The sequence below is a fragment of the Electrona antarctica genome, assembly GCF_951216825.1.
Source record: "Electrona antarctica genome assembly, chromosome: 1".
Lineage (NCBI taxonomy): Eukaryota > Metazoa > Chordata > Actinopteri > Myctophiformes > Myctophidae > Electrona > Electrona antarctica.
The window spans coordinates 60875055-60896421 of record NC_136806.1 but is presented as its reverse complement, the minus strand read 5'-3'; the positions used below and the strand labels follow the sequence as shown (position 1 = coordinate 60896421).

At 42.3% G+C, this 21367-nt stretch overlaps 1 protein-coding gene across 1 annotated transcript in view; it reads right to left on the bottom strand.

Annotated features, from left to right (window-relative positions):
• The window catches only part of pigg (phosphatidylinositol glycan anchor biosynthesis class G (EMM blood group)), a 130254-nt gene that overhangs the window by 104273 nt on the left and 4614 nt on the right, over nt 1-21367 (bottom strand). Inside the window, exons 3-6 of the mRNA XM_079508489.1 lie at nt 16711-16920; nt 13280-13468; nt 5090-5228; nt 966-1178 (exon numbers count right to left, since the gene is read on the bottom strand). Of these exons, the coding sequence (XP_079364615.1) occupies nt 966-1178; nt 5090-5228; nt 13280-13468; nt 16711-16920 (751 nt within the window). The remainder of the gene's footprint in view (nt 1-965; nt 1179-5089; nt 5229-13279; nt 13469-16710; nt 16921-21367) is intronic.

The following is a 21367-nucleotide window of genomic DNA, read 5'->3' as shown; positions in this document are numbered from 1 at the left end:
TACACTCACTTGTCCTTTCATCACTCCCCTCGCCCAGCAAATAAAGGCTGGGTATGTGATTAAACGTATCATTGTGGTCTCTATTCGACAGGCTTCAACGTTGTAAGTACATTCCACACTAAACTTTGATCAACCTTGGTTCACAAACTGGGAAACTGGACTGCGAAGACACGCGATAGCAGCTTTTTTTTTTAGTTCTCTTTTTTTTAAGATTTATTTTTTAAGTTAAGTTTTTTTAAGTTAAGTTTTTTTTAAGTTATTTTTTTAGTGTATGTGTGCGTGCGTGTGTTTTAATTTTTTTTGTACGTTTTCTTTAAAGGAGCATTCAGTGATTTGGGTGATTTGGAAAACCACCCAGTCCGCCCCGGTAACAAAATGTGCACATGCACGCTCTACAGTGGGGGGAAGTGCAACAGGCCAACAGCATGTGCACCAAGGCCCCCACTCGATCATGATTGGAGGAAGGCCCCACTCATCCTGATTGGATGAAGGTTTTGCCACCCGTCACCAAAACTGAAACTAGGGTTTTTTGACCCCAGGGGCTCACTGGGGACAGGGAGGAACTCCTTATATGGTCAGCACACTCCATAGTAGGGAGGATTATCCAGAAAAAATAAAAAAATAAGTGACATTTGAATTAAGTCAAATCACTGAATATACCTTTAAGTTGTTTTTTAAAGTTTTTTAAGCTTTTTTTTGTAAGTTTATTCTTTAAGTTAAGTTTTTTTTGTGTGTTTGTGTGTGTGTGTGCGCGTGTGTTTTGTGTGTGATACAGCTGCGCCCTCTGGTGGCGGGCGGGTGGTGTTACAGCGTGACACACAGACAGACATGTTCTGCTAGGTCTCATAGTTGGTGCTCACTGCGTTCGCAATAAACTGCCAAGTACAGGCTCTTGCCAAAATGAAATGATTCAGATTCCCTATATGACCACATTATGCACAGCCAAACTGCAGCAAAACCTATACCTTTCTCATACGCCGGTATGCTGTCTTTGAGCAGGCAGCTGAGCTGGTGGCCGTTGAGGTGCAGGAAGCGCAGCTGGTCCCTTAGCGACGTCTCCTCCAGGACGGCGGGGATGACGCGGCCCACACTGTTCTGGGGGATGGGCAGGCCCAGGCCCAGGGCCAGGGTCGGGCTCAGGTCCACCTGCTCCACTGTCCCAGGCTTCTCCATGCCCACTGGGAAAGAAAGAAAAAAAAAAAGATCAGGAAAACGACAGTGGTGGGGGAAAAAAAAGCACTCACATTTTTTGAGGGGTGCTAGCCCCCTCCTTTGTCCAGCTTTGAGGGTGCAAACATTGTCCTAACACAAACATTAACCCATTTTGACCTGAGACGAGATTCTAAAAATGTCTTCTACATCCTGACAGTTTTCTGAAAAAGCTAGGTTTCTATGTCAGTCGTTCTTCGATTTTTCAAAAAATAGCAGACCTACAAGCTCGTAGCGCGCCACTCGGTGGCGCGCTACGAGCTTGTAGATCTGCTATTTTTAAATAGCTAAAGCACAACATAATACTAACACTAAAAGGGGTTCCCGCCCCAAAATGGGTTAAATGCCATTTGGGTTTTACACAAGTGTTTTGTGTACACAAAAACATTATGTAAACACAAGCATTGAAAGAACAAAAGTGAGTGACGCAAATTGTGATTGGCCGGAATGATATGATGGAATGATGATAAGAGTGCCCCTCACTTCACACGGGTGTGATTGTTATTATTACTAAATAAAGGTATCAATACTGCAGAAATGCTCCGTTACAAGTAAAAGTCGGGAATTTAAAAATGACTTACTGTTAAGTAAAAGTACAAAAGGTATAAAATGTACTTAAATCGTAGAAAGTATTCATTGTGCAGAACGTCCCATTTCAGAAGAATTCAACGTATAAAAAACACAATCACGAGCTCACAATGTGCCGCATAGCGACGCGTTGTGAGCTTGTAGATCGGCCATTTTCAAATGGCCGAAATGGCAGAAATGCATATGGGGCTGAAGTAATAATAATCTACTAATAATCTACAAAGTAACTAAAGTTTTCAAATAAATGTAGTGGAGTAAAAGTACAATATGTTCCTCTGAGATGCAGGGGAGTAGAAGTAAAAGTACAGAACATTGGAAATACTCCCGTAAAGTAAAAGTACCTCAAAGTTACTTTCCACCACTGGGAAAAACTAACCAAAGCCGATTAACACCAGACACGTTTACATTTAAAAGATCCCGAAATAAAACGCACAATAATGTCAAGTGTCGCTCGACGCAAAAGTATATTCAGCTGAAGTTAACCCATTTTGGGGCGGGAACCCCTTATGGTGTTAGCATTATGTTATGCTTTAGCTATTGAAAAATAGCAGATCTACAAGCTCGTAGCGCGCCACCGAGTGGCGTGCTACGAGCTTGTAGGTCTGCTATTTTTGAAAAATCGAATAACCACTGACATGGAAACGTAGCTTTTTCAGAAAACTGTCCGGATGTAGAAGACATTTTTAGAATCTGATCTCAGGTCAAAATGGGGTAACTCATCATATAGTCAGAGCCTTGACACATTAAAGGGGAAAACCACCCATTTTCAACATTTTACTATGTCATTAATATATCTTAGAGCTGTTGTGTGGAAATAATAAAAAAGTCCCCCCATTCTGTGTTTCCTAGAACTGTAATTATGAAAAAAATCATTAACATGGTGAAACACATCTTGATGACATCATCAAGATGTGTTTCACCATAAAAATGAATGATTTTTTTCAGACCTCTAGTTCTAGGAAACACAGAATGGGGGAACTTTTTGTATTATTTCCACACAACAGCTCTAAGGTACATTAATGACATAGTAAAATGTTGAAAATGAGTGGAATGCCCCTTTAACTAACATAATTATGTACATAAATAAACCCTGCTGGCTCCAAGGCAAGCCGTGGCAGCTTTACTGGATTTGGAGAAGGCTAGCCTCCTCGAAATCCCCCCTTGGGAAGTGCAATCTCCGGTCACTCCTCCAGCCTACAGTACTGTGACTAGAGAGAGAGAGAGAGCATTGTAACAGAGAAACAAAGAAGATCTCCGTCACTTCGGAATCTGTGAACGGCAGTGGCGTGCACAGATAGACACTGATCAATTGTTAATAAAAAGCTTCTAATATATTATTTAGTCCCCAGAATCTATAAATCCCACACTATTTAGGCAACCGGCCGGTTCCACGCGCTGCACAAGGTGCCCTTTTTTTTCCTTGAGCACCTGCCCCTCTAAATGTCTGTGCACGCCCCTGGTGAACGGGATATTACATCATGCAACATTAGGCAAGAGGACTGGGCTGTTAGCGCGTGTGCGTGTGTGCGTGCATGTGTGTGTGTGTGTGGAGGGGCGGGGGGGGCTCAGTGTTAGCGAAGCAGTCTCAACTCTGTAGCAACAAATCACTTAACTGTAAATCCTTAATTAACATTGCTGCTCCAAAAATAAACCGCGGCAAGTTATGATCTCAAAAATAGGCAACGACGGAGAAGGGAGCAATTATCACATTCACAGCGAAACCATTTTCACCACATGGAGCAACACAACGTTATGTTAATGAGCTTCCGTTTGTGGTATAGTACGTTTATCCCATTCTGGGCGGGAACCCCTTGTGGTGTTTTAACTAAGCATTATGTTATACTTTAGCTATTGAAAAATAGCAGATCTACAAGCTCATAGCGCGCCACCGAGTGGCGCGCTACGAGCTTGTAGGTCTGCTATTTTTGAAAAATCGTAAAAATGCGGCACAAATCTTTGAATATATATACTTTCAGAGCGAACGTTTTTTTTTTTTTTTTTTTTTTTACGTCAGGCCTAAACGGGCTATGCCAAGATGGCATGCACGGCCTATCAGGTGTCAACTTAGTGAGCATATTGGTCCAGTAAGGATATTACATATTTTGGGCCCACATAAAAAAAATAGGCTAGAGCAATGGGGGGACACTAAACTTTTGTTAAAACACAATCCTATCCATATTCGTCCATGTAATGTCATGGATCCCACATTATGTACAGCTGCCATTTGAAAAGGGAGCCACGTTTGGGATGATCACGATCCATGACTTTCAGTTTAATTGGAAGTAGAATCGTGTGTTGTTGGCAGTTGCCAGCCCCTTCTTCTGTCATCACATTCTCATTTGCCAGTTAAAAATCACACCTGTGTGAACTGAGTGGTGCAACTCCCCCCCCCCCCCCCCCCCCCCCCCTCTCTCTCTCTCTCTCTCTCTCTCATTTCTGGCACAACAGCGCCACTTTTGCCCCTACTGGTACTCATAGTCACACACATAGGTGACCGGGTCTGGCAAATAGGCCCTCATCTCGACCAGAGTCATTTTTCAGTTTTTTACAGATTATTAAAGTACAGAATGTAAGCTTTCATATGATGTATCATTCAATGAAATTGGAAAATATTTGAAGGAGATATGACCATTTTAAAATGATTGTGCCGTTTTACCCAAAGCTGAGAAAATCCCCTTTGAATGTTCACAACATTTCAACACCTAGAGCTGGCTAGCCTACTTTGACTTATAAATGTATACATTTAATTTGCCCAAATCAATAATCTGTTGGAATGAAAACTTTCTTCAACATTCAAGCTGTGTTAATATGAAAAAAGAAAATCACAAAAAAAATCAAGTTTATTTTAGATTTTCTGCCTTTTCATTATAGGCGAGATGAGGACCATTTTGCTAGACCTGGTCACAATTAGGTTAACACATGTCACATAGGTTAACACGGACATTGCTGTTCCTTGGAGTGGTTGCACCACTCAAAAATTCAAATGCAAGTATACGGTACGTCAGTGTGCGTTTCGTGGCTTTACATTTGGTTTAGTCAAGTGAAACACGACAATGTGTGTGGCCGAGTAAGGCGCGATTCATACTCTTATTTTAGAGCCGAATAAAAGTCGGTTCGGCTCTGTAGAGCCTACAATGTGACGTCATTTGAGGTTCGGGGGGGCGGGTACCGTCCTAAAGTCGGCTCTTCAGTGCTACTGAAAATTTCTGACGAGCCGAAATCATTTCGGCACTACAGCGCCGAAACAGCGGTAAAATAGGAGTATGAATCGGCCCTAAACCTGTCGATTTACCTTTTCTCTTGAATGCAGGGCTGATGAGCACGAGAGGAGTGTTGACCTCCGCTTCTGACGAGCCCCCATGGCTGCCCGTCTCCGACATGCCGTGGTCTCCACAGAGCACAAGCAGGTAGGGCAAGGAGCCCTCCGCTTCCTGGGGGCACACAAAACATGTCAAGATAATGGTTCACCACGTGGACTCTAGCTTCCCACAAGTGGGGTGAATATTCAGCGAAAATAGAGCAGTCACAACTAGTCTAAAATCTGCTACGGATTAGTGGCTTGCGCCTGGCTACACTGCCAACAAAATACAATTCATATTGTACTGTAGAGTAGATCAGGGATTCTCAACGTTTTTGGCTGGGGACCCCCGGAAATGCTTTGGCCACGTCTCGCGACCCCTGACCCCACCCCCAATACAAACTGACTGCAAAAATAACCTTAATAATAGAGAAAATATATCATAAATTAATACTGAAACCATATATAATCATTAAGGAAAGTTTATGCATGTTCTATGTAAACTCTTCATGTCCATTTTCCAGCCATTCATTTGCAAAAATTCATTCATTTGTTTTTTTTTTATAATTTGGGGACCCCCCCAAATAATTTGGCGACCCCCCGAGGGGTCGCGACCCATGGGTTGAGAACCCCATGCAGTAGATTGCAATGTTGCATTTGTATGTGACTTTGTTATGGTACAAGGTATAGAGAGTATGACAGGAGATGCAGTCGACTCAGTCATTTTCATATTTTTGAAATATGGCACCCTTTGAAAATAATTTGGATAGCGCTGATGTAGAGGGAAAAGGAAGCGGCCTACTAGAGACCCCTGGGGGACTCCGGTCAACTATGTATCAACGGTTTAAGTGGTACTTGGCAGAAGATTGCACAAAACTCTGAGTTTATAATAACTCTCTTCATGGTCGAGAGGCTTGCAACGCTCATTTTGAAAACTAAATTTGCAATTGTTTACTTCCAATAATTCACAAAATAGTTTTTCATTAAGACATTTAGGTTTGTTTTGTCTTTCATTATGTGGAAGGTGTGCTTCAATAGCGCCATAAAAGGAACCAACCAAAACTACTGCCTGGGGGAAATACAGTCGTGACAAGTGGCACCCGGTATACTTTGACTCTTTTTCCGGCTTAACCCATTTTGGGCGGGAACCCCTTTTGGTGTTAGCATTATGTTATGCATTATGTTATGCTTTAGCTCAGGGTTCCCCACTAGGCGGCCCGCGGGTCCTTGTGGCCCCTGGAAGAATTAAAAAAAAAAAAAATGGTTTTGTTTTGGGGGGCTGTCCCAGATATAAATGGCATTAAATGGGGGTCAGTAGCCTATGCATGTCAAACTGGGCACCCCCTCAAGGACCACTGGTGGTCCCCGGACCACTGGTTGAGAACAATTTTTTATTAATTAATGAAAAAATAAAAAACCCAATTTTTCGCGGATGCAGACTCGGCCCCCAGCCTGGTTCCCTAGTCAAAATATGGCCCTTGAGGAAAATTAATTGGGGAACCCTGCTTTAGCTATTGAAAAATAGCAGATCTACAAGCTCATAGCGCGCCACTGAGTGGCGCGCTACGAGCTTGTAGGTCTGCTATTTTTGAAAAATCGTGAAAATGTGGCACAAATCTTTGAATATATATTCTTTCAGAGCGAACGTTTTTAACTCAAATATTTGCTTCTGATATAACATAATATAACATATTTTCAGATGGGGGTTGGTGGCCAATTACATATCATTTTTGGGGTCCTTGACATGAAATATTGAGCACCACTGATACAGACACATGAGGTAGCCTATTTCAGAAAACTGTCAGAATTTAGAAGACATTTTTTTAAATTTCGACGTCAGGCCTAAACGGGTTAATAATTTGAAGATAGCAAGGAGCAAACAGAGTAACAGACACACAGGGCGGCGCGTTTATGGAAGCACTTTGATCATGTCGGGGAATCTGTGCTGCTCCATAATTCCCTTTCAACTCCACGCATACGAAACTGCCAATTGACAGCTAGGGTCCTCTCAGTGTAAGAACTATTTTGGCAACATCAGTACAAATGTTAACATACAAAGCCAAAGCTCTGCCACACTCTATTACATGTCCGGCGTAGGGCATTCACTTCTAGTCATTTTTACTAGTTGACTAGTTGCCTAGTTTACTAGTCGACTAGTTGTTTAACTACCTATTATGTAAAAAAATAAATAAATTAAAAAAATAAACTTTTTTTTTTTTGGGAAATAAATATTTGTACATTGACAAACTGTGTACATGGTGACTATATCTATAATCTACCTGATCTTGAGGCCTACACAATCGGGGAAAAAAATAAAAAATAAAAATATATATATTCTTTTTTTCTTATCAACTAGTCAACTAGTACCAACAAGGTCGACTAGTGGATTTACTAGTCGACTAGTAAACTAGTCGACTAGTTGCTTAATGCCCTAGTCCGGCGTGTGAAAAGATAGTAGATAAAGCAAAAAACTTTCAATAAACCAAGAGAGAGAGAGAAAGAGAGATAGAGAGTCATTGATCAAATCAAACCCCCAACTGAAAACGGCTAAATAATGCATTGATGTAAGAGGCATGGCTGTGGCGACCCAATCTCCTATATTGTGTTCATGTGTGGTGATTTATTATGTACTATGTGTATTTACTATATACTCAATGTTGGGGGGGAAAAAAGCAATGGCTATTGCCTGTCCTAGATCTATAGTTTCTTACCACTTGACTTAACCCATTTTGACCTGAGATCAGATTCTAAAAATGTCTTCTACATCCTGACAGTTTTCTGAAAAAGCTATGTTTCTATGTCAGTCGTTCTTCGGTTTTTCAAAAATAGCAGACCTACAAGCTCGTAGCGCGCCACTCGGTGGCGCGCTATGAGCTTGTAGATCTGCTATTTTTGAATAGCTAAAGCACACCAAAAGGGGTTCCCGCCCAAAATGACTTAATGGCAAGAACAAGTAAACAAACAAAATAGAGCAGCTAACAATTTTTGCATGAATGTGACGCCTTCCCAGTTTTAAATTGTATTTCCCCACACACACACACACACAGTCACGGAAAGGAAATAAATGGGGGAGTTCCAGACCCACAGGAACGCACCCAGGGTGCCGGCCCGATTCCGGCGAGCCGCCCCGCGTCCGAAACGGTTGAGAAATGACAGAGTTACCGTGTGGGGGTCCCTCTACTGTACCCTGTACTGTACTGTACTGTACTGTACTGTACTGTACTGTACTGTACTGTACTGGCACACCTGAAATCCCCATACAGTTAATATGTGTTTGTGTGTGTGTTAGGTTGCGCACAGGTGGTGAAAAAAAACTTTAAAAGTTTGGGTCATTTCATCATCTACACCAGTGGTTTCCAAACTTTTTCATGTCAAGGACCCCCATTAACCCGCAGACCCCCATTAGAAAAGATATGCCAGGGACCCCCATAAGAGAAGATTTGTACGGCTCTAGCAGTGATTCTCAACCCATTTAATTTCAAGGACCCCCAGTTTGACATGCATTAGGCTACGGACCGCCCCATTTAATGGCATTTGTCTATGTCTGGGACCCCCAATTTAGATTGTAAAATATAAATTCCATTTGTACACTCTCAGAGTTACTACAGACCCATAAGGGTCCATTTGGTTCCAAACTATCATTTAGCTGGGGACCCCCTGGAACTCCCTCAAGGACCCCTGGGGGTCCCCGGACCACTGATACTACACATCATCTACACCCCGGACAGTTATTTCTTTGGGGGGATTTTTGTTGCTGATTTTCCTGGCCAAATGCACTGGTGGACGGGTGTCCGAACTGCCCAAAGCCCTCCTATGACACACAGACTGAGTAGGAAAAAATGGTGGTGTTTTATCATGAACATTAGTGAGGACCAATTATATGAAGAGATGTTGAAAAGTGGTGAAGTGGTCCTTTAATGGGTTTAAAATTAAACGTTTCTTTTAGATTTTCAAGGAAAGATATTATTGTGGCTGCCGGCTCTGCCAGTGGAGCAAATTCCGCTCTTAATAAGAGCTGAAACAGGCAAGCGAGGTTCCGCTAAGTGAAGCTTTGAGAGCTGTCACTTGAATGCCTTCCTGCTCTCCCTCCTCCCTGCATCGTTCCCTTCAAAAGGCAGTTAGTTTAGGTGTGCAGTAGTATAGCACGGTGTGTTGCTGTCTGAGATGTATTATACCCCCCCCCCCCTTTCTCAAAACTCATTGGGAGCACAGGTTTATCCCATTCTAGGCGGGAACCCCTTTTGGTGTTAGCATTATGTTATGCTTTAGCTATTGAAAAATAGCAGATCTACAAGCTCATAGCGCGCCACCGAGTGGCGCGCTACGAGCTTGTAGGTCTGCTATTTTTGAAAAATCGAAGAACGACTGACATAGAAACATAGTTTTTTCAGAAAACTGTCAGGATGTAGAAGACATTTTTTTAGAATCTGATCTCAGGTCAAAACGGGTTATCAGAGAAAACAGTGTGTTGAAGACATCCCTGCGGGACCCCACTGGGCTGTGTCTATATTTAGGTCACACCGGTGCTGCACGCAAGAACCGCAGAAGGCTTGCATTGATGAGACTGGAGCAATACTTTCAAGCACACTTCATTCAAAGGGAGACTCTCTAGGTGGGAGATGGAACGCCGAAAGCTACGCACCTGCCACTGGCCAGAAAACACCGTTTTTTGGCAACTGCAAGACATATTTTTAATCCATTTTGACCTGAGATCAGATTCTAAAAATGTCTTCTACATCCTGACAGTTTTCTGAAAAAGCTATGATTCTATGTCAGTCGTTCTTCGATTTTTCTAAAATAGCAGACCTACAAGCTCGTAGCGCGCCACTCGGTGGCGCGCTATGAGCTTGTAGATCTGCTATTTTTCAATAGCTAAAGCATAACATAATGCTAACACCAAAAGGGGTTCCCGCCTAAAATGGGTTAACAAGATGCTCTAACGACTAGGGCGCATCGTGAAATACGGTGCTGCTGAAATTTCCACCATTATCTTTTTACAAGTTTTCAAGGAAATATACACTTGGTACCATTAAAAAAAATCCCCAAGATTTGCTCATTCTTCACCCTTAGAAAAAGCTTAGAGAGTTGGGACCATAATAAGGTATTTGGCTGCCAATGCAAATTCAAACTAAACTGCTGCATTCTTTCCAACATATTTTAATGACCATTTAACCCATTTTGGGCGCGAACCCCTTTTGGTGTTAGCATTATGTTATGCTTTAGCTATTGAAAAATAGCAGATCTACAAGCTCGTAGCGTGCCACCGAGTGGCGCGCTACGAACTTGTAGGTCTGCTATTTTTGAAAAATCGAAGAACGACTGACATAGAAACATAGCTTTTTCAGAAAACTGTCAGGATGTAGAAGACATTTTTAGAATCTGATCTCAGGTCAAAATGGGTTAACCCATTGATGCCTGAGGCCGAATCTGGAAACGCCTTCTAGGGCCTGACCTAAGGTTTCTAAAAACCGGATTCGGATTAATTATTTTTTAAATAGTTATGTTGCTACATGTATAGCAATAGCTGATGAGACGCAGGGAGCGCGCCGGCATCAAGGGTAGAACAACGTATACGTTGCACCAGGCATCAATGGGTTAAGAGACAACACTACACTGTGGTGGGGTCCATCGAGGCCCAATCAACAGAGCTGGAAAAGACTACGAAGGCATAATTGATATACAATTACTGCAGAATGTTCCCTCAATTTCTCAGAGTAAACTGAATTATGTGATCATCTCTGCAACGCTAACAAAACTATTCTGGGGTAAACTATAGTGATATTATTAAAACAATACAAATATACATTTGTTTATGCATATTTGTCAGTTACAGTAATAACAACACATGCCTGTACTGAAACGGATCGTACCGGCTTAAAGGACCACTTCACCACTTTTCAATCTATCTTCATATACTACCGTAGGTCCTCACTAATAATTATGATAAAATGGGACCATTTTTTTTCAACTCAGTCTGTGTCTCATAGGAGGGCTGTGGGCAGTTCAGAAACCCGTCCACCAGTGACATCATCGATGGGGAAGAAACCTAGTATCTTCATATGTATACTAGGTCCTCACTAATAATTATGATAAAATGGCACAATTTCTTTTCTACTCAGTCTGTGTCTCATGGGAAGGCTGTGGGCAGTTCAGAAACCCGTCCACCAGTGACATCATCGATGGGGAAGAAACCTAGTATCTTCATATACTAGGTCCTCACTAATAATTATGATAAAATGGCACAATTTCTTTTCTACTCAGTCTGTGTCTCATGGGAGGGCTGTGGGCAGTACAGAAACCCGTCCACCAGTGACATCATCGATGGGGAAGAAACCTAGTATCTTCATATACTAGGTCCTCACTAATAATTATGATAAAATGGCACAATTTATTTTCTACTCAGTCTGTGTCTCATGGGAGGGCTGTGGGCAGTACAGAAACCTGTCCACCAGTGACATCATCGATGGGGAAGAAACCTAGTATCTTCATATACTAGGTCCTCACTAATAATTATGATAAAATGGCACAATTTCTTTTCTACTCAGTCTGTGTCTTATAGGAGGGGCTGTGGGCAGTTCAGAAACCCGTCCACCAGTGACATCATCGATGGGGAATCCAAGTTGACAGAAACGGCAGGCTTTCTAGTCCTGAAAAATTGCAATGCGAAAATGGAAGCCATCGTTCTCACGATAATACAAATCTGAACATTTTTGTAAAAAATATACATATATATTGAGTGTCCGTTTGTCAGACGGCTGCTACGGTAAATTAAAAAGGCTAAAACTTGTTCTGTTTATTAGTAGTCGGTGTCAAAAGTTTCATGGTTTCCGCTGCCATCGGTGTATGAATGTGTGTGTGAATGGGTGAATGTGATGCACAATCTATGTAAAGCACTTTGGATAAAAGCGCTATATAAATGCACCATTTACCATTTTGTTAGTGCGGGCGGTTTCTTAACCCATTCAGGCCTGACGTCGAAATTTAAAAAAAAAAGTTTTCTAAATCATGACAATTTTCGGAAAGATTTGAGGCACATTTTAACGATTTTTCAAAAATAGCAGACCTACAAGTTCATAGCGCGCCACTCGGTGGCGCGCTATGAGCTTGTAGATCTGCTATTTTTCAATAGCTAAATTATAACATAATGTTTAAAACACCAAAAGGGGTTCCCGCCCCAAAATGGGTTAATGGTTAATGTGGTTAAACGCTAACGTGACATGGATGCGTTCCAGGTCTCAATGGATTAAGACCGTTTACTGTACGCCTGCACCCGTCCGTGATTCCTTAACCCGTTTAGGCCTGACATCGAAATTTAAAAAATGTCTTCTAAATCCCGACAGTTTTCTGAAATACCTCATGTTTCTGTATCAGTGGTGCTCAATATTTCATGTCAAGGACCCCCAAAAAATGATATGTAATTTGCCGCCGACCCCCATCTGAAAATTTGTTCTTCCAGGAACTTCTCGGAAGCAAAGATTTGAGTTAAAAACATTTGCTCTGAAAGAATATACATTCAAAGATTTGAGCCACATTGTCACGATTTTTCAAAAATAGCAGACCTACAAGCTCATGAGCTTGTAGATCTGCTATTTTTCAATAGCTAAATTATAACACCTTAAAACACCAAAAGGGGTTCCCGCCCCAAAATGCGTTAAACTGTGGTCGGAAACCTTTAGTACAGTTGTAATTTTGAACCGCCTTTTAAAACCCCTCAGGAGAATTCTTCACATTGCAAATTGCGAGTTCTATAAAAAAAATCACACCCGTGTGAACTGAGTGGTGTAAGGTCTTATATAGACTGATCAGCTGTGGTCTGACGTAATGTCTGACGTAATGAAATCACACCCGGGTGAACTGGGTGACTGTAGCAACCGTGCTCATTTTTTGGGAACAGACAGACAGACAGACAGACACGTAAAACTAACAAAGCCAGTTGTAGGAGTGGTTTACACCACTCAAAAAATCACACCCGTGTGAACTGAGTGGTGTAAGGTCTTATATAGACTGATCAGCTGTGGTCTGACGTAATGTCTGACGTAATGAAATCACACCCGGGTGAACTGGGTGACCATAGCAACCATGCTCATTTTTTGAGAACAGACAGACAGACACGTAAACTAACAAAGCCAGTTGTAGGAGTGTTTTACACCACTCAAAAAAGGCACACAGGGAATGAGAAAGCACCTTTAAAATGAGGGAACCATGGATTCTTTTCAGTACATCGTCCATTTCCAGGAGTTTGGGCGGGACGAGGGAACTGTGAGGTCCACTGATGTGGCCGATGTGGTCCAGCCCGAGGTAGTGCAGGATCAGTATGTCCCAGTCGTCTCTCTTCAGAGTGCTGTCCAGGTGACGAGTCACGTTGTTGTCAACCTACGTGAGGACGAAGAGCATGGTTAAAGGTATATTCAGTGATTTTACTTAATTCAAATATCACTTTTTTTTCTTTTTTCTGGATAATCCTCCCTACTATAGAGTGTGCTGACCATATAAGGAGTTCCTCCCTGTCCCCAGTGAGCCCCTGGGGTCAAAAAACCCTAGTTTCAGTTTTGGTGGCGGATGGCAAAGCCTTCATCCAATCAGGATGAGAGGGGCCTTCCTCCAATCATGATCGACTGGGGGCGGGCCTTGGTGCACATGCTGTTGGCCTGTTGCACTTCCCCCCACTGTAGAGCGTGCATGTGCACATTTTGTTAACGGGGCGGACTGGTGGTTTTCCAAATCACCCAAATCACTGAATGCTCCTTTAAAGGTAGCCTGACTAATAAGCCAGACCGAATCAGCCGTTGGCACAAAAAAAATTGCCTGCCGGCGGATTACGGTCTGGAGAGGCTCAATTGTACGCCCATTTCCTACACCAGATAACTGGTGTGGCCAATCGGGACACGGTATGCAATATGGGCGGGCTTTGGTACAGTGACGTTCAATGCTTGAGACCTTTGACTGACAGTAGCTCTGACCAATTGCGTCAAAGAGAAAATGTTTGAACCCGCCCCCCCCGGGAAACAAGATCCATACACAGCATCTCCAGACTCAAATACCACACGACAGTGTGATTTGAGTCTGGCTTATTAGCCAGGCTAGGTTAAAGGAGCATTCAGTGATTTTGGGTGATTTGGAAAACCCCCCGGTCCGCCCCGGTATAACAAGATGTACACATGCACGCACTACAGTGGGGTGACACGCAACAGGCCAACAGCACACACACACCAAGGCCCGCCCCCGCTTGATCATGATTGGCGGAAGGCCCCTCTCTATCCTGATTGGATGAAGGCTTTGCCACCTAGCCAAAAACGAAACCTAAGGTTTTTTGGACACTCAGGATGCATTTGCGATTTTGTGAATGGACCCAAACTAGTGAAAATATAGCCAATCTACAAGCTACACAACCCGTCGCTTCGCGCCACGTTGCGAGCTTGTAGATCGGCTATTTTCACTACTTCTACATTTATTTTACATTTTTTATTCATGGAATTTCTTCATTAAAATTAATGATTGCGGACCGCCATGGTTTGGAGGGGTGTCGCGCATCGTTTTTTTGTTTTTCAACTAGTTTATTTTTCTAATAAAATCGTTTTTTATTCATTTGTTCTGCAAAAGCGCTATATTAATTGTATGTATCATTGTTATTATTATTATCTGTCGTAACAAAACACGGAAGACTGTTGACTGTCTTCCGTGCAAGCGTGGAAAAAAATACAGCTTGTACTAGCAGTGCTGCTGATCAACGCACACTGAGAGTCTAGGATAGAAACCAAGGATTCGACAGTGATGTCACTTTTATGCAACAAGGACCTAGGCCCTCATTTATCAACTCTGCGTACGGGCAGCAAGGCAAGCGGGGGAAACTTTTTTATTGGCTTTTTCCGTCATGGAACTATGGTTTCCAAGGTCGTATTGCAGTTGTTCATGTCTCAAAAACGAGGGCGAGGCTTGATTTCATAGGGCGTGCCAGATTGATTTCAGCCGTCACATTTATTAACGTCGGAACGAAATTAAGGAAGGATCAGCTGTTTGCGATCACTTTATAAATGCCGTGGCGACGTGAGTGTACTACAAAACCTACACTCGAATATTGGCAGATTTTACACTCAATTGATAAATGAGGGCCATAGTACGCCATTATCAGAGTGGTGTAGACTATAGGAGAGTGGCGTCATTGAGGGGGCAGAAAACAGTGCAACGAGCGCTGTTCATGCAGCCCTGGAGTGAGACAAGCTGGAGTTTGAAATACATTGTTTTCAACGAGAGCGGCGCAAATATCGGCGATTTTAGGCACATGTGCAACATGACAATTGTTTTAAAGTATTGTACAGACAGTGACAACTAAAGTCTCCATAATGTTTATGTTGTAAAACGATTTAAAATAAAGGGATTTAAGATCATTAACCCATTTTGAGCGGGAACCCCTTTTGGTGGTTACATTATGTTATAATTTAGCTATTGAAAAATAGCAGATCTACAAGCTCATAGCGCGCCACCGAGTGGCGCGCTATGAGCTTGTAGGTCTGCTATTTTTGAAAAATCGTAAAAAATGTGCCTCAAAAAACAAAAAACAAAATTGTCATGATTTAGAAAACTTTTTTTTTAATTTCGACGTCAGGCCTGAATGGGTTAAAGCTGCGCTGTTGCCTGCATTGTGCCAACTTCCGGTCCAGGACGTTGTCACACTTCGCTATGCTCTTTGCCAATAGAAGTCTATGCAGAAGAGCCAGGTGCAGTACTTAGTTCAGACTAGTCATTGGTCCGACAAACGACAACCTACCTCAAACCCTAACCTGACCATAACCGCAAGCACGGGAGCAGCGCATGGTCGAGCGGTTCCCGCATGTCGGACTAATGCTCCGTCGGAGTTACGTGCGGATCCCGAAGAGCCGCCATTGGACTGGCCCCCATGGAGTGAACGGAGATGTCGCAACTCTCCTTCATGATCTTGTAAATCTGCTATTTTCACTAGTTTGGGTCGCGGGGGAATGTCAAGGGCCTTTCTCTGCCCCACCTCTCTCCCTGTGTTTTAGGATCCAAGATGGCCGCCACACCAGGAGGGGGTGGGGCAGAGGTGAACGGGCGGGGTCGACATATGACCTTACTGGGCTGCATTGAAGACACTTGCCTTGTGTCTGACACCTGACTTGTGTCTGAACACAGCTTTGATGGATGTGTTCTGCCCCCCTCCCCCCCCATCAAACAAAATGTTTGGTCAAACCATATGGGGTTCCATTGGAAATGCATTGGAGTGGCCATTAAACACAGACACAAGACAAACACAAGACAGGTGTCTTGAATTTGCAGCACAGTAAGGCCCCGTTTAAATTAAATAACTCAGAAACTATAAAACATTTCAAAGTAAAAAGTTCCAGCATGTGTCTCCACAGTCAGCTGAATTATAAAAAATGTGAATGGATTTTCTAGGTGAAAGTGATTTTGGGCAGTTTTGCGTGGGCTCTCAATGTGTTAATAACTGTTTTGGGTCACGGGTTAAAGTTTGGAAACCTACTGTGTTCTAATTCTCCTCAACAAGTCGCTCTGGATGAGAGCATCAGCTACAGACAAGACAGTACATGGCTGAAAGGTAAAAGACCAACCCCTGCCCTGGACAGAAAATAAAATCATACCTCAGTGTAGTCAGATACGAAGAAGGAGGTCGTGCCATCATATTCCATGAAATGTTTGGGGAAGAGGCGCACCCAGGTGTCGTCTCCATAGAACACCATCCTCTTCCCGGCTGTTTTGGCCTGCCATATGAGGTTATCCTCCAGAAGTGCGGGTGAATTCAGGTTCATTATCACGTCAATGAAGCCCGGGATACTGCCAGTGGTAATGGCCTACAGGGGGATATTTTGCGGTTGTTGTTGTTATCACCAAGTGGTATAATGACATAGTAAACTTGAGCTGGTTAATCTATGTTCAATAATAAAAGAGTGTTGTAGTAGTTGACTCCCCGAGCCACCAGACATTTGGATTAGATTTCTTAGGTGATTCCAAGAATAACAAAGACATGACTTTCTTTAAAACATTCTGGGCGGTATTATGCGTGTCTTAAGTACCAGGTCTTATGACTTAACTTAAGACCTGGAGGCGTGGCCGATGCTGTTTGGCCACCCAGAATAGCCAAATGGCATTGATCACGCCTCCAGGTCTTAAGTTAAGTAATAAGACCTGGTACTTAAGACATAATAATACTGCCCTCTGTGTCAGTCAGTACACTCTTCAACTAACTAACTTTAAGTACATTTCTGACAAGCTCCATACTGGCTCACAGAATGCCTAGTATATCATGAACCAAATTATTGCAATTAGTGTTTTGTTTTAGTATTAGTCTCATAGGTTTTGAGATAAACATTCCAAGCTGGTGGGTGTGCTTTTTTCCCTTTTCTTCAGCCATTGGCTTAGCTACTGTGCCTTAAACGGGCATAACCCATAAAACCCAGGAAATAGCAGATATACAAGCTCATAGAGCGTCACTTTGTGTCATGCTATGAGCTTGTAGAAAAATGTAGAAAAATCGTGAACAAGCTTGTGCAAATCTTTGAATACTATATACATTTTAAAGCGAACATTGTTCATTCAAATCTTTGCTTCTGGGGGTTCCTGGAACATCATTATTTTGAGATGGGGGTCCGTGGCACCAAATACATATATATAAAATATTATATTGTGTAGACAAACGAAAATCTACTCAACACGGATAATAGTGCTGTCTTTGATTGATTGATTTAAATATTTATTAACGGTTTGCAGAATTACAGTACATTTAAAGCACAACTCAATACAAAGACTGTGAGTGGACGACCCAATAAAGCATTACACTTTCATGGGACCCAGACGAAGGCTGAGTGCCGAAACGCGTTGGTCCTTCTTTTTGTAATGTTCTTTGCCATGCCTTAACTCTTAAATAGGAAAGGCTTTTTTTTCACCTCTGTCTCACTGGAACAGAGTGCCTTGGATCCTCTTCTTTAATGTTAAAGCATTACACTTGTTTACAAGAGGGTCCACCTTGTTCAATTCATCAAAATGCTGCCTATGATATCTATGAAAACGTTTAATCTGCAACAAAATTGTATACAATGTAGTGGGGGGGGGGGGGGGGGGGGGTAACAGGTCAGGTCGCCCCAATTCCATCTCGCCCCAGATTTTTTCCGCCGACCTCACGCCGACAGCTCGGTGCGGCGGTTCTTGTATTCTTTATTTTGTTTTACTGAGAATAAGGTTAGAAATAAGTTTAGGGTTAGGCATAGTTTTACTGGGGTTAAGTTTAGGAATAGGGTTAGGTTTAGGCATCGTTTTACTGAGGTTGAGGTTAGGAATAAGGTTAGGTTTAACCGTTTAAGCATAATTTACTTAGATTACTTTAGGAATACCAGGCCGCGCTGTTCCGCCGGCTGTACGCCCGGGGCGAGTTGGTAAAGGGGCGAGCAGTCTCGTATTCGTGGGGGGGGTCCCTACTTCATCTCTCTCAGCTAAGGGGGTCCTTAGCCGGAAGAACATTGAAGATCCCCGATATAGTGGGAGAGAGCAGAGCCTCATCATTTATAGTATACAGTCACTGTAGCTAGGAGAAGCAACCAAAAATAATACCTATTGCGTAGGAGATCCCTTAGCTGTACTCGGGAGAAAAACTCTCTCTCTCGCTGTAGTCTATAATTAGGACTGGATCTGAAGCCACATGTTTTAACCCATTTTGACCTGAGATCAGATTCTAAAAAGTTCTTCTACATCCTGACAGTTTTCTGAAAAAGCTATGTTTCTATGTCAGTCGTTCTTCGATTTTTCCAAAAATAGCAGACCTACAAGCTCGTAGCGCGCCACTCGGTGGCGCGCTATGAGCTTGTAGATCTGCTATTTTTCAATAGCTAAAGCATAACATAATGGGTTAAAGAAGATTGTCCGTTTTAAAGGACTACTTCCATAGTGCATCGTACGTTCGTAACCAGGGTATCAGAAATTGTTTAGTCTTAGTCTAGTCTCAGGCGACTACAAGTATTTTAGTCTAGTGTTAATTTTGACAGCAATTTCTAATTTAGTCTATTAGTCTTTTGAACACACCATTTAGTTTTAGTCCTATTTAGTCATCTGAAATCGTTTAGCCTTAGTAGACTAAATATGCAAATTAAAGATCTGTGGAACACACAGCGTTGTGTTTTTAAAACAAAGTACGCAGCCGACTGGAGAGAAACACATGGAACTCAGCCTTAAGCCATTTTGGGCGGGAACCCCTTTTGGCGTTAGCATTATGTTATGCTTTAGCTATTGAAAAACAGCAGATCTACAAGCTCATAGCGCGCCACCGAGTGGCGTGCTACGAGCTTGTAGGTCTGCTATTTTTGAAAAATCGCAGAACGACTGACATAGAAACATAGCTTTTTCAGAAAACCGTCAGGATGTAGAAGACATTTTTTAGAATCCGATCTCAGGTCAAAATGGGTTAATTAAATCAAGCAGGGTTCAGACAGCAGCACATGCCACATGCCAGTGGGGACTTGTCAAGAGTAGAAACTACGAGCCGACACTCAAATATGAGCACTTGTCACAAACAGCTTGGGGGGGGGGGGCAGCTCAGGTGGCCTCCGGAGCCTGTTCGCCTGGAGGATATTTTTTTTTGTGGGGGAAATTTAGAGACCGGGAGCGCATGTGTGAGACACAGAAAGACAGATATAAAAGAGCGAGTGAAAAAGAGAAGGGCTGTCACAATTAAAATTTCTGTTGACAATTAATTGCTACACAAATAATAGCGATTTAACGGTTAAATTGAACACTGGAACGTGCAATATGAATACAATTTTAATTTCTGTTTGGTTTTTATTTAGGCTTCATAATTTAAAAAAAAATGCACATGGCAGATACGACAAATGACTTATAAACACAAAGAAATTACTTACTTTATAAATATTATACTTTCAAGAAAATGTAAAAACAAGTTATGTGTGAATTTTTTGGAAAACTTTTGAAAAGTGTTTTTCCAACCTGTATCATAAATACCGGTAATTGCGATGAGGTAATTATGCAATAATTGTGACAGGCCTAATCAGCAATTTATAAAGTGTGCACATTATTTCTAGCGTTCCCTTCACAACAACCCAGACTCCATCGTTCGTGGCCAGATACCAGGCTCTCCGTCACTCAAATCAACAGCTCAGCACTCAATGTTGTGAAGAAAAGGAAAAGTTTGGGGTCCATTAATTTAATTGAATTCACTGTTGGGGCCAAGCTCGTCGGGAGGGTAATTCCCCTTTTTGTGCCAGTGTGAGAGCTGTTTTTAATTAACTATCTGTGAATACAGGAAGAATGGAAAGGAGAACCGTCTTTCCCTCGCCTGTCTCAAACGGACCCATCAAATTTAACCCATTTTGGGCGGGAACCCCTTTTGGTGTTAGCATTATGTTGTGCTTTAGCTATTGAAAAATAGCAGATCTACAAGCTCATAGCGCGCCACCGAGTGGCGCGCTACGAGCTTGTAGGTCTGCTATTTTTGAAAAATCGAAGAACGACTGACATAGAAACATAGCTTTTTCAGAAAACTGTCGGGATGTAGAAGACATTTTTTAGAATCTGATCTCAGGTCAGAATGGGTTAATGGGACGATGATGCAGCAAAACCTCAGGGTAGTGCTTCCAGCATAGTGAACTGCTGCGGCCCGATCCTAACACAAATGTATGCAAATGCCTTGTTGAGCAAATATAAATGAATTATGAATATGCATACAAAGCGCGGCGTGGCCATACACTAGTATAACTGTGAATTGTGTATCCCATTGTGAAATTGTTGGTGTATAGCGCATGTATGAATTAATAGCTGTGACTGAAAAATTATAATTTGGGGTAGTTGGCTGTGTCATACTAGTCAACTGGGTGCAATGCAGTGATGGCGCTGTGTGACATGACAATTGTCCTGCACTGCCCCCTGCTGGTGTAATAAAGACCCTTACTGAATTATGCATCCTATCCTAAGACATCCTTGTAAATAGATGCACTTGTTTGATTATTACAAAGACACATTAGCATAGTTTAACCCATTTTGGGCGGGAACCCCTTTTGGTATAGCAGATCTACAAGCTCATAGCGCGCCACCGAGTGGCGCGCTACGAGCTTGTAGGTCTGCTATTTTTGAAAAATCGAAGAAAAACTGACCATAGAAACATAGCTTTTTCAGAAAACTGTCAGGATGTAGAAGACATTAGAATCTGATCTCAGGTCAAAATGGATTAAAAACACTCAATCACAAAATAATTGTGTCTGGGCACCAATGCACTCATTGCTTTTTACAATTCTCAAT